We start from the raw sequence: 14,731 nt of genomic DNA, 5'->3' as shown, positions 1-14,731 counted from the left end.
CAAAACGAAGCCAGGACGGCATCGCAACATAAGATTGTCGTCGTTTCATAACATCACATTGCGGATTCAGTTGGGGTTTAACTGCCACTCGGGACGGTAGATCGCGCTTACAATTGTTTTGTGACCAGAGTAGAAAAAAAAATTTTACAGTAAACCACTGTGTATGTGTGTATTAGTGTGTCATTCTCCCATATATAAATATCTATGTGTGTGTTTGATTGTTACATTGAATGTGTGAAAAAGTAGTTGATTTGAAAAAATTATCCAAATTCTCAAAGGGGCATTGATCCGAAAAAACAACAACATCAGCCAGTCAGTCAGCCATTGACGGCTCATTATCACCCACAAAAAATCCGGCAATTCTCCAAAGGCCAAGTGTCAATACAAAATAATAAAAATTTTGTTACGATTTTTTTTCTGGATTGTGCCGCTCCGACAAAAATAAACTAAAAGTGAAACTTTACAATAAAAACCAACAATAACAATAATAATTGAAAATTAAAAAAAATCGAAAACCAATTTTGCAGTTTTTAGTGTTTGTGTCTGTGTGTGTGTTAAATACTAATCCATCATCATTATGCGTTCCGATGAACCTGTGCCGGGTTTCAGCTCGGCTTCCCCATGGCCCACATTGGATTTGGAATGGGGCCGTAAATTATATCCCACAGCGGCACCACGCACCGCCAGCGGTCTCATGTTCGGTCTGCCACCAACGGCAGCCGATTTAAATCAGCCGCGTGGCCCCATGACTTCGCTGAAGGAGGAACCGTTGGGCGCCAGGGCCTGGATGCAACCTGTCGTCGATCAGAGCAAGTAAGTAGCAATTTTGAAGGAATGAAAAATGTTAAGAAAATTTGAAATTGGTAAATTCTAATAGAATAAAAGAAGAGGAAAAAATCGTCCCAAAAATTTCCAAATGGGGAAAAATATAAGGCAATAATGAACAATAATAATAATGAGCAATAATGAATGAATAAAACTTGAAATCCTGTTGAAAATTCGTCGCTTTGAATTTTTTAACTAAATTTCCCAAATTGTAAATGAGAAAAAAATACCAAATGTGGGAAAATATTTAAAAATTGTTTTAAAGGGTAATAATTCGAGGGTAAAATGACATGAGAGACTAAAATGTTTAAAAGGTTTTGAAAATGATCGAAACCCAACATTTTATGCAATTTTTGGGCAACTTTTTAAAAATTTCCAAAAAATCCCCAAAAGTGGGGAAAGTATAGGAACACAATAAAATTTCTCATAATTTTTGTATTTTTTTGTCTGGTTTTTATCAAAATAAAAAATGTTAAAAAAAGATATTATTTAAAATGTAAAAAATAGGAAAAAAATTAAAATTCTTGAAAACCCTCAAAAAATGGGGAAACGTAAATTAACATATTTTAATTATAAAATTGTTACTTTTATCTTTAAAAATACATTATTACTACATAAAATGTAAAATAATTGAAAAAAAAAATCCAAAAATGATTTTTTTAAAATACTCAAAAAACCTAAATTGGAAAAAATTGAAGGAATATATTTTTTCATTTATTTTTAATATTTTTTAATCGCTTACAAAATTCAGGTGTATGAAATAAAGAATAAAATTTAATAATAATTTTTAAAAATACCTCCTTATCTCGAAAAATTTAAAAAGAAATATTTTTTTCCAGAAAATATTTTTTTTTTATTATTTTCAATATTTTCAAATCACTTTATTTCTTATGTCGATATAAATAAAATTTGAAGGAATATATTTTTTTTTCATTTATTTTAATATTTACAAAATTCACATATAAGAAATAATGAATAAAATTTACAAAATATTTTTAAAAAAATACCTCCTTATCCCAAAGTTGGAAAAATTAAAAAAAAATATATTTTTTTATTAATTTCAATATTTTCAAATTACTTTAGAAATCTTAAATAAAACAAAAAAATAATAAAAAATGTTTTTCCATTATCTCAAAATTTCAAAAAAAAATATTTTAAAAAATTTATACCAATAATCATTAAAAAAATTTAAAATTGGCAAAAGTAAAACATATTTTAGTAAATTATTTCAATATTATTACATCACTTAAAAAATCTGAAATCTGTAAAAAAAAACATTAAAATTTAAAATTTATTTCAATATTATTACATTACTTAAAAAATCTGAAATCTTAAAAAACATCAAATATTTAAAAAAAAATCAAAAATAACTTTCCAAAAAAATTTTAAAAATAATTAATAAATACCAAACACGCTAAAATAATTTTTAAAAAAATTAATATGAAAAATAACCTGTTTTAAAATAAAATATGAAAAAACGGACCTGATGAACTACGAAGTTTAACATTTATTTTTTTAATAACGCTTTGGCTATTTATTTTAAGATTTTTTTGGAGAGTATGAATTGGATTTTTTTTAATATTTAATGTTTTTTTAAGATTTTTTAAATAATGTAATAATATTGAAAATAATCGCCCCAGTTAAACACATTCACATATACTTCAATTTTCCCCCCACTAATAATTTTCAATTTTTAAGACGCCTTTCCGGAACAACTCCACATAATAAATTCCATATCAAAACTCAATTTTCCATTTTTTTTTTTGCAATATCTTTTATAAAAAGAAAATATTTTACCGACGCCAGGTCGCTACAGTCAAACATTTTATTTCTATGTTAAATACCTGCTTCATAATGTTAAAAAAATATTTAAAAAATGTCTTATTTTTTTGATTTATTCAAAGTTTTTAATTTAATTTTTTTACATACATAAAATTTATTTTTATTATTTAATTATTGGATCTTTCAATGAGTATTTTATCCGTTTATTTAGTTTAATTTTGCCTGTAAGGCCGATGATCATTTGAATGAGTTTTAAAGTGCGTTTTTATACTCTTTCGAGTCAAGCTTAATGATTGAAGTTTTGCAATGAATAGCAAAATGTGGCTATCTTAAATAATTTTTTTTAGTTTATTTATTATTTTTATAAATTTGTTTTAATTTGTATGTTATGCATTTTTATTACATTTTTTTATTTTACTTATTATTTATTTTATTGTATATTAATATTTATTTTTTAATTAAGTAATTATTTTTCAAGTTCATTTCTCTTATTATTTATTCGTTTTATTTAATTTATTTTCATTTTAAATATTTTCCATGAAATTACATTACGTTTTAGCCTTTTTGTTTATTTAATTAAATATTAGTATTTATTTATTTTTTATATTTATATATTATTTATTTTTTTTATTTATTATTTTTTAATTTATTTTTCTTATTATTTATTCATTTTATTTTATTTATTTCAATTTTAAATCATTTTTTCCATTGTAATATCGAATAAAACACTGTTTTACGTTACGTTACGGAATAACTAGGATTTTTTTCTCACAAGCACCCACTACATCACATAACTCTTCATTCCCCATAATTATAACTCATTAAATTCAATAACAAAGAGATCATCATCTCTCAACACTTCGCATCATTATATTGATGATAAAGATGTCTTCACAGATGACAACAATAACAACAACACCAACCAACTCATCAATATTCATACATTTACATGTGATTAACCAAAAAAAAAAGAAAACACGTGACTCTCCTCTCTGACACTTTTAACCCCCTACAACAAAAATAATAACAAAGAACAACAATAATAACTTCAAGTAAGCCCAAGCAAGGGAGTTAATATAAACATGATTAAACGAGTCTTCCCCAAAAAAACGAAAAGAAAACAATTGCGAGGCACACACACACGAACCAATGTAATGCGGCCGGCCATCTCTCATAAACTTTCTCAGAGATTTAGGCAGTCGTTGTGATAAACAGTTGTTGGTGTTATTGTTTTACTTTGTTGACATGATTAAACGAGGCTCCCACACAAAAAGAAAACAATACGAGCCACGAACACACACACACACACGAACCAATGCAAATTTTGCCTAATAGACTTTCTCAGAGATTTAGGGAGTCGTTGTGATAAACAGGTGTTGGTGTTGTTCTTGTTGTTGTGATAAACAGTTGGTGTTGTTCTTGCATTACTTTGTTGGCATGATTAAACGAGGCTCCCACAAAAAGAAAACAATACGAGCCAAACACACACACACACACACACGAACCAATGCAAATGTGCCTAATCGTGGGGGCCATAGACTTTCTCAGAGATTTAGGGAGCCGTTGTGATAAACAGCTGTTGGTGTTGTTGTTGTTTTTGTTTTTCTTTGTTGTGATGATGTTTCTCCACGGTGATTTCTATCGGTAAAGTCAATTGTTTTCGGTTTTGCCCTTAGGAGAACACAAGAGAGGGGGTGAGAGTTATAGAGTGTTAGGTGTGTGTGTTTTGCAAAGCAAACAGTATTACGAATTGCCTAAGGAAATTTTGTTTTCGTCACAAAAACAGCAACAACAAAAATACCAAAGGGAAAAATTATGATATTTTTGTTTATGGTAGGCTTAGGCTCTCTGAGTGTTAATTTGAGTAGAATTCTAAGAGTAACTCAAAATATCTCTCAAATGAAATGAAATAGAAATGTAACAATTGTGGTGTGTGTATGGACAAAGAAAAAGGTTGTTTACTTTTTTCTAGTGGTACTTTTTGGACATGATTAACTTTGTCTTTGTGTCTTGTATTTGCTTATTTTTTTTGCCGCAACCACCACTAAACAAACATGGCCCACAGACTCAATGGGAAAAAAGGAAATAAAGAAAGCTTCTTTCAAAGCATCCCCCAAACAAAATAAAGTGCGTAATGGTTTTCCTTTTGGCGGCATTGTCTCACAGTCGAGAGGATAAACATTCCGTTTTTTGTGGGGAGCTACATTTATTTGGGGGTTAGTCTTCAAAAAGGGACCGTTCTCTGTGTGTGTGAGTGTGTGTGCCAAAGCAAAGGGGGTTGATTTCAAGTTCATTGAATGAATGAATGTTTTAGCGTTTCGTATTTTTTTGTGGATTCCAAAAGCTTCTTTAAGCATCTTCTGTTACAAAAAAAATTATGAATTTAGTAGAACTAGAGATGTTTAAGCAGTGAGATGTTTAGTGTAAAAAACGCTACAAAATTACAACAAACAATAACAAATATTAAAGAAAATCGCAACAAAAACAACAATAACATTAAACAGCAATACGTAAAAATGACCGCGGGTTTTATGCAAACAATGTCAACGTCGACGAACAATAGTGGCGCCCAACATAATACAGGCATGAGGACAGCAACCACATCGAATTCGAATCGCCTAATTGCGGATAGTTTAAATGAAAAAATATTAAGGTGAATTTGAAAAAAAAAACAAAAACAACGGATTTAAGCGAAAAATAGCAGAACAAAGGAAACAAATAATAAACAAGAAAACAATAATAAAAAAAAGAAAAAAATATGAAAAAATGTTGACAAAAAGTGTAGCAAAAAAATCTTTTGCAAAACAAAACGAATGAAAACTTTTAGCATGTCCTTGTTCCGCTTCCGTTTCCGTTTTATAGATGACATAGCCAAGATGACAATACCGATGGTGATGATGAATACCTGCAATCGTTAAATGACCATTACAGGACAAGCTTTATTTTGTTTTTTTTGTTTATTCTTGTTCTTGTTTTTTGTTGTATCTGTCCTGTTGATATTTTATTTAAAACCTATGAGTGTAGCCCTCCACCATTATCATGTAAATGTCATCATCCATTGTCATGGACTGTTTTCATGTTTTTACAGCTACAGTTTTTTTTTTGTGTTACTTTCTTTTGTTGTCTTATTTCTCTTGTTCATTTCCAAATGATATTGTTCGTCCACCAGCCTAGCAAAGTGAAATAATTGGCTTTTCATAAACGCCTTCCTTGCCATTACTTTTGTGTTGTAGTTGTTGTTGTTGTATTTTTAAGTCATTCAATTGGAAAGTTTTGAGTGTTCAGCAACTTTGTTGTTAGTTAAACTGCAATGAAGATATGAAGTGGAGGGTTAGGTATTTGTAGAATGCTAGAAATTTTAATGTTGATAAAAATATGTTTAAAGAAATATTGTGGAATTGGTGAAATTTTGGAAAAAGTCTAAATTTTAAAGGGATAATTCAAAAAAAAATAAATAAATAAAATATAAAATAAATAAATATCAAATAATAAATAAAAATATGTTTTTATGTGATAAATCTTGAAAATTGGTATTTTGGTTTCGCATTGGGTAGTGAATTTTCCTACCAAAAATTATCAAAATCGGTTAAAGTTTATTTATAACCTTCAAATACGGGTACCCTCAATTTTCGGTATTTCGAAGGTTTTTGGATTTGTTTTTCAACGGAATTTTATATTTTGGGTTCGCATTGGAGTGCAAATCTTCCTACCAAAAATTATCAAAATCGGTCGCCATTTATCGATCGATTTATCGATAACCTCCAAATACGAATACCCTCAATTTTCGGTATTTCGAAGGTTTTTGGATTTGTTTTTCAAAGGCATTGGCTGTAATTTGGTATTTTGGTTCTGCATTGGGTAGTGAATCTTCCTACTAAAAATTATAAAAATTGGTAAAAGTTTCTGGGTAGTCTTTCATTTATCGCTAACCTCCAAATATAAGTACCCTCAATTTTCGATATTTTGAAGGTTTTTGGGTCTTTTTTTCTTGCAGAATTGACTGTAATGTGGTATTCTGGGTTCGCAGTGGGTAGCAAATCTTCCCACCAAAAATTATGGGTATTAGCCTAAGTTTCAGGTTAGCCCCCATTAAGACATACCACCCAAATTTCGATATTTTGTGGATTTTTTGGACTTTTTCCAACCGAATTGCTTTGAATTTGGTATTTTGGGTTCGTATTGAGTGTAAAAGCTTCCTACCAAAAATTATCAAAATTAGTCAAAGTTTACCTATAACCTCCAAAGACGGGTACCCTTGATTTTCGGTATTTCGAAGGTTTTTGGCCCTGTTTTTCAACCGAATTGGCTGTAATTCGGTGTTTCGAGTTCTCATTGGGTATTAAATCTTCCCACCAAAAATTATGAATATTGGCCTAAGTTTCAGGATAGCCTCCATATAGGGGTACCTGCCGAATTTTGATATTTTATGGATTTTGCGCACAATTTTCAATCGAATTGGCTGTAATTTGGTATTTTTGGGTTCTCATTGGGTGGCGAATTTTCCTTTACAAAAATATTAATTTTGGTTGTGGTTTCATGGTAGCCTCCATATAAGGGTACCTGCCAAATTTCGATATTTTGTCGATTTTGTGCATGATTTCTATCGAATTGGATATAATTTAGTATTTTCGGATTCTCATTGGGTGGCGAATTTTCCTTTAAAAAAATATTAATTTTGGTTGAGGTTTCAGCGTAGCTCCCATATAAGGGTAACTGTCGAATTTCGATATTTTGTCGATTTTGGGCACGCTATTCAATCGAATTGGCTGTAATTTGGTATTTTCGAGTTCTCATTGGGTGGCGAATTTTCCTTAAAAAAATATTAATTTTGGTTGAGTACCTGCCAAATTTCGATATTTTGTGAATTTTGTGCAAGATTTTCAGTTGAAGTGGCTGTAATTTGGTATTTTGGGTTCGCATTGGGTGTGAAATCTTCCGACCAATAATCATCAATTTTGGTTGAAATTTCAGGGAAGCCTCTATATACAGGTACCTGCCGAATTTCGATATTTTATGGATTTTGCGCACGATTTTCAATTAAATTGGCTATAATTTGGTAATTTGGTATTTGGTATCCCCCATATAAGGATACCTCACAAATTTCGATATTTCGGGGAAATTTGAGGCCTGCTTTTCAACCGAATTGGCTGAAATTTGGTATTTTGTGTTCGCATTGAATGTCAAATCTTTCTACCAAAAAATGACCCATGTTGGCCAAGATTTTAGGGTACCTATCAAATTTCGATATTTTGTGGATTTTGTGCGCGATTTTCAATCGAATTGGCTGTAATTTGTTATTTTTGGTTCGCATTGGTTAGCGAATCTCCGAATTTTGTATTTCGAGTTCTCATGGGTTGTGTGGTTGAAATTTCATGGCAGCCCCCATATAAGGGTACCTCAAAAATTTCGCAATTTTGGGGGATTTTGGACTCGTTTTCCAACCAAAGTGACTGTATTTTAATATTTTCCTTATTGTCGTTGGTTGTCAAAATCCTACACCAAAAATTATTAATATTAGTCCACTTTTTGGGTCAGATCCCATATAGCGGTATTTTCCAAATTTCGGAATTTTGTGGATCTTTTTTAAACGAATTGTTTGCAATTAAATAATTTGGCTTCACATTGGCTGGATAGTCTTTCTAGTAAAAATTATAAATATTGGGAATTTTTTTTTGGTATATCCCCCATTCGCCTCCTTTATAGGTATTCTATATATAGCCCTAGGCATTTCCGGACCTTGATGATTGAACATCAGAGCTGTTATGCCTTGAATCAAGTCTTTTAAAGAAGTGTTCAAAGTTAAGAGGGGCTCTTAAGCCTATGCCAATAAAGAGATATAAACAGTAGTAGTAGTAGGAGAAATACCAGAAGAGAGAGGGAGAGAAAGAGAGTACTTGAAACGGTTTAACTGTCTGTAATTCTTCATATGCAATGTGATGTTGAAGAGAATTTACATTGTAGATGTTACAGTTAGACTAAAGGTGATATCATAAGAGAAAGAGAGGGAGAGGGAGAGGGGGAAAATGTGAGATTATTTAAAAATGTTTATTTTTCTCTTCTTTTTTCACAGTTGATCAGCCAAAGAGTAAGCAAGAAAAGCTTTCTTATGCATTTTTGAACTTTTTTAATACAAAATTAAATCATTGGGATCAAAACATTCTTATTTAAATTTCATGTTGTTGTTAATTTGTAAACGAATATATTTTTATAAATATTATATTATTTTCTTTTTATTTTACATACCACCTCACCAAAAAACTTCTATAATAAATGTAATTTATCGAACAAAAGATAGCTACCTATTGGAAGCAATAACTTTTTTCATTTTCATTTTTTTTGTCGAATAAAATTCCATACAAAATATTTTGTAAAAGTTATAAACAAAAGTCTCTCCCCGAGTTTATCACATTTATATTTATATGCCTTACGATACGATGCGATGTAAATTGCCAAAAAGAGCAGCAAGGAATGAAATCCGAAAACAACAACAGCAACAACAATGAAAAACGAAATTGCAACAATCCTCTTGTACTGGTTTTTGGTTAAGGCTGAGGCTCCAAGCTTTTTTGGGTGCATTGTTTTATGGCCATGCGAATGAAGGGCTTTATTGGATGTTTTTTGTTATGGAAATGGAAGGGTAACGTTTTTAATTGACAAGGTCGATAGGTAAATAAATTGTGAATGCAAAATTTATATATAATGAACGTGATTTATGATAGCTGAGAGAAAGAAAGGAAGAAACGATGATGTTTTTTGTTATGCTTGTTTGAAGGGGGTAGAAATTTATTGGAGGCCATTGAGGGTATTTTACAATGGGCAATGAAAGCGGGTTTATGCACACATATATTTACATATATATTGTAATCATGTATACTTAACCAGCAATTCACACAAATAGTTCTTGTGACTCAATAAAGTCAGGATAAATATTTATCAAAAAAATAAATAAATAAATAGAAGAAAAAAAAAAATAAAAAATTTGTAACACTCTATGGAAAATTTTTGAAAGCTAATTTTTTTCTTAACTTCAGAATGTATTAGAATTTTTTTTTTCAACTTTTTCCCTTATGTTTTTAGAAAACTTACATTTATCCTTTCCCTTATCATATATTGTCTTCCTAATATCAACTGTTTATTATTCTAAATGTTGTCCTCCTTCGAAAGGCCATGTAAAGGTTAAGAGACATTAAACCCCCAACTACAAGTAGGTGTTTCCTTGTCCTTAACATAGACATAAATCTAAAAAGACGAACATATACCGAACACACATACTTCATGTATCATATCCAAATACCAGTAAACCACCTCCTCCTCCACATATGTCTCGTAGAGGTCTTTAGGAAAAAAACTCTACACACACATTAGACAAAATGAAATGCGGTAACCTTTTAATGTCATCCATTGTATAATTACGTTTAAATAGAGTTGTAATGGCACAAAAAAAAAAAAACAACAACAACAACATAAGACTTAGTTGAGTCCTTTGCACACAGGACTATTATTATTATTATTGTTGTTGGGGGTAGGATAAATAAGTCGTAATAGAGAAAATAAAATAATAATTATAATGAAGAAAAACGAATAAGAATGTAAAATACCAAATTACAGCCAATTCGGTGGAAAAACATGCCCAACATACCTAGATTATCGAAATTTGGGAGGTAGCCTTATATGGAAGCTACCCGGAAACATAGACCAATATTTATAATATTTGGTAGGACGAATTGCTACCCAGTGAAAACATAAAATACTAAATTACAGCCAATACGGCCGGAAAAACATGCCCAAGATCCCTAGAATATCGAAATTTGGGAGGTAGCGTTAAATGGGAGCTACCCTGAAACATTGACCAATATTTATAATTTTTGGTGGGTATATTTTCCAGTCTAGGAGAACTCAAAATACCAAATTACAGACAATTTGGATGATAAACGTGGCAAAAATCTTCAAAATATCGAAATTCGGAAAGTACGCTTATATGGGGGCTATCCTAAAAAGTCAACCAATATAAATAATTTTTGATTGGAAGATTTTCTACCCCATGAGAACCTAAAATACCAAATTACAGCCAATTCGATTGAAAAATGCGCTCGAAATCCCCAAAATATCGAGATTCGGAGGTACCCTTATATGGGGACTACCCTAAAAAATGGGTCAAAATTAATAATCTTAGGTTGGAAGATTTTCTACTCAATGAGAACCCAAAATATCAAATTACAGCCAATTCGATTGAAAAATGCGCTCGAAATTCCAAAAATATCGAAATTTTGGAGGTACCCTTATATGGGAGCCACCATAAGAGTTAGGCCAAAATTAATCATTTTTGGTTAGAAGATTTGCTACCCAATGAGAACCCAAAATATCAAATTACAGCTCATTTGCTCGAAAAATGCGCCGGAAATCCCCAAAATATCGAAATTTTGGAGGTACCTATATATAGGAGCTACCATTAGGGATGGGAGAAAATTAATCATTTTTGGTAGAAATATTTGCTACCCAATGAGAACCTAAAATACCAAATTACAGCCCATTTGCTTGAAAAATGCGCCCGAAGTCCCCAAAATATCGAAATTCGGGAGGTAGGCTTATATGAAGACTACCCTAAAAAATGGGCCAAAATTAATAATTTTTGGCAGCAAGATTTTCTACCCAATAAGAAACCAAACTACCAAATTGAAGTCCATTTGCTTAAAAAATTGCGCCGGAAACCCACAACAAATCGAAAATTCGGAGGTACCCCTATATGGGAGCTACCCTATAAAGTGAAAAAATTTTAATAATTTTTGGGATGGATATTTATTACCCAAATCGAACCTAAAATACCGAATTACAGCCAAATCGGTTGAAAAACGCGCCTGAAATCCCAAAAATACCGATATTTCAGAGGTAACCTTAAATGGCCGCTACCATAAAAGATGGGTCAAAATTAATAATTTTTGGTTGGAAGATTTGCTACCCAATGAAAACCCAAAATACCAAATTACAAACAATTCGGTTGAAAAACGCGCTCAAAACCCCCTAAATACCACAAATCCGGAGGAACCCTTGTATGGTGGCTACCCTGAAAAGTTGACCAATTTTAATAATTTTTGGTAGCACGATTTTCTAGCGAATGAGAACCCAAAATACCAAATTACAGACAATTCGGTTGGAAAGAAACATCTCCAAATTCCCTTAACCTTGTGGAGGAGGTTATACAAAAAAATCCAAAACCAAACCGCAAATCCTGAATGTCAGCAAAATTTCAAAATGATTTTTTTTTTAATTTTTTGACTTCGCTGGCAAAATATTTTCAGTCATTGCTGTTGTTAACTACCGCAAACCATTAGGAAGACAAATATGGGATTTTTTTTTCTTGTAAAATCTGACAAAATAATCTGATATACGGGAGTAAAGCAAGGAAGGCAGGAAACTACAACAACAAATGGGTTCCTGACGAATTTTTTTCTATAGAAAAAAATCACCTCAGGGGTCCTGACGAATTTTTTTCTATTGAAAAAAATCACGTCAGGGGTCCTGACGAATTTTTTTCTATAGAAAAAAATCACCTCAGGGGTCCTGACGAATTTTTTTCTATAGAAAAAAATCACCTCAGGGGTCCTGACGAATTTTTTTCTATAGAAAAAAATCACCTCAGGGGTCCTGACGAATTTTTTTCTATAGAAAAAAATCACCTCAGGGGTCCTGACGAATTTTTTTCTATAGAAAAAAATCACCTCAGGGGTCCTGACGAATTTTTTTCTATAGAAAAAAATCACCTCAGGGGTCCTGACGAATTTTTTTCTATAGAAAAAAATATCATCAGGGGTCCTGACGAATTTTTTTCTATAGAAAAAAATATCATCAGGGGTCCTGACGAATTTTTTCAGGGGTCCTGATGAATTTTTTTTCTATAGAAAAAAATATCATCAGGGGTCCTGACGAATTTTTTTCTATGAAAAAATATCCTCAGTTGTCCTGACGAATTTTTTTCTATTGAAAAAATTCACGTCAGGGGTCCTGACGAATTTTTTTCTATAGAAAAAAACTATCATCAGGGGTCCTGACGAATTTTTTTCTATAGAAAAAAACTATCATCAGGGGTCCTGACGAATTTTTTTCTATAGAAAAAAACTATCATCAGGGGTCCTGACGAATTTTTTTCTATAGAAAAAAACTATCATCAGGGGTCCTGACGAATTTTTTTCTATAGAAAAAAACTATCATCAGGGGTCCTGACGAATTTTTTTCTATAGAAAAAAATAACCTCAGGGGTCCTGACGATTTTTTTTCTATAGAAAAAAATTACCTCAGGGGTCCTGACGATTTTTTTTCTGTTGGAAAAAATATCCTGACAAACAATACCTTTGTAAAATTTTTGAAACCCCCTCCCCCTCCAAAATATTTTTTTTTATTGTTTCCGAACATTGGCATTTAATGAACGGCATTCTCTACACACTTTGCCAAAGGACCTTAGAACAACAGCAGCAGCAGTCATCATACATATGTATGACTATGTTGGTATGCAAACAACAACAACAATGACGACATCGGAAAAATGCCAGTAATATTTATGTTTGTTTATTTGCCAAAGACAACAACAACAACAATGACAATGATACCATCATACATAACTACCAAAAAACAAAAAAAACTTCCATGCATATGGCCATGGTCTTTGCAGGTTGATTTTTTTTACGATTTCTTCGTTTTTGACATTTAACATTCATTTAAGCAGGGTATGGGAGGGGAAGGGAAGAGAGGGAGGAGTGGGTTGATTTTTACATATGCTGCAGTTTTTCTGTTTTCCGAACAATGTTTTCTTTGCTTTTTAATTGTTCGCTTAGTCGGCAATGTTTAGTTAGTTAGTCGCCGGACTTCGATGCGGTGTTGTTAGATTTAATCTTTGGTGGTTAAGTGGCCAACTTCAAGGGGGAAGGGGGTGTGGAGGGGTGTTATAATATTTATTTAGCCTAGAAAAAAAAAATAGAAACATAACCTTTCGAACCAAAAACAGTTATTAAATTGTCGGATATTTGTGATAATAAATTTCAGGATTATTTATTTTAACCCTCCCAACCAAAAAAACTACAACAACAGCAACAACAACAAAAACCTAAAGACTCAATTGTGAGTATTTTAGGCAAAATAAAATGTATTTATTTTGTACTTCAAGCCCCATGATTAGGCAGGAGAAAAAAAATTAGACAGGAGAAAAAACATAACCTATAACCTAAATTAAGTTGACGACAGGATGGATGGCAGGACAAGACAAGACAATAAATGACAAAATTAGTCCTTATTGTAATCACACTTGTCATGTGCCATAACAGCTATATGTAAATATGTAACAATTTCTTGTACTTCAGCAGGATAATTATTTCAACATTAGCGGGGCAGGATAATTATCCCTTTTTGGGAAAAAACAACTTCATTATTTAGGAGATGAAATGGGGGGAGGGGAAACATGTTTTTTAAATACATAAATTATATAATTCTAATTTTGTAATTTTTTTCTTCTTCTTCTTCTCTTTTTTCCAGCCTTGGCATTGGCCGCGCCCACTTCGAAAAACAGCCACCCAGCAATCTGAGAAAATCAAATTTCTTTCATTTTGTCATTGCCTTGTATGATCGTGCCGGCCAACCCATTGAAATCGAACGTACCGCTTTTATTGGATTCATCGAAAAGGATTCCGAATCGGATACAACAAAAACAAATAATGGCATACAATATCGTTTGCAGTTGTTGTATGCGAATGGTAAGTAGGAAAAACTATTTTTCTTGAATAAAAAAAATAAAAAAAGACCCTGAGATGATTTTTTTCTATAGAAAAAAAATTCCTCAGGACCCCTGAGGATGGCTTTTTTTCTATAGAAAAAAATTCGTCAGGACCCCTGAGGATGATTTTTTTCTATAGAAAAAAAATTCGTCAGGACCCTGAGTCGATTTTTTTTCTATAGAGAAAAATTTGTCAGGCCGCTGAGGATAGTTTTTTCTATAGAAAAAAATCCTCAGGACCCCTGAGGATGGCTTTTTTTCTATAGAAAAAAATTCGTCAGGACCCCTGAGGATGGCTTTTTTTCCAAAAAAAAAAAATTCGTCAGGACCCCTGAGGATGATTTTTTTCTATAGAAAAAAATTCGT

The 14,731-nt window shown here is 31.6% G+C and overlaps 1 protein-coding gene across 1 annotated transcript; it reads left to right on the top strand.

Annotated features, from left to right (window-relative positions):
- Positions 1 to 577: 577 nt before the first annotated feature.
- Positions 578 to 14,345, top strand: LOC133334761 (transcription factor collier-like; the record flags this gene model as incomplete). The annotated part of the gene is made up of 2 exons (XM_061543086.1): positions 578 to 813; positions 14,128 to 14,345. Coding segments are annotated over exons 1-2 (454 nt in total), but the record flags the coding sequence as incomplete, so codon positions are not given.
- Between the last annotated feature and the right edge of the window lie 386 nt (positions 14,346 to 14,731).

This window comes from Musca vetustissima, unplaced genomic scaffold, assembly GCF_032173495.1.
Source record: "Musca vetustissima isolate MV318-11 ecotype Yass unplaced genomic scaffold, APGP_CSIRO_Mvet_v1 utg5546, whole genome shotgun sequence".
Taxonomy (NCBI): domain Eukaryota; kingdom Metazoa; phylum Arthropoda; class Insecta; order Diptera; family Muscidae; genus Musca; species Musca vetustissima.
The sequence above is the reverse complement of the archived record's forward strand: the minus strand, read 5'-3'. Positions and strand labels throughout refer to the sequence as shown.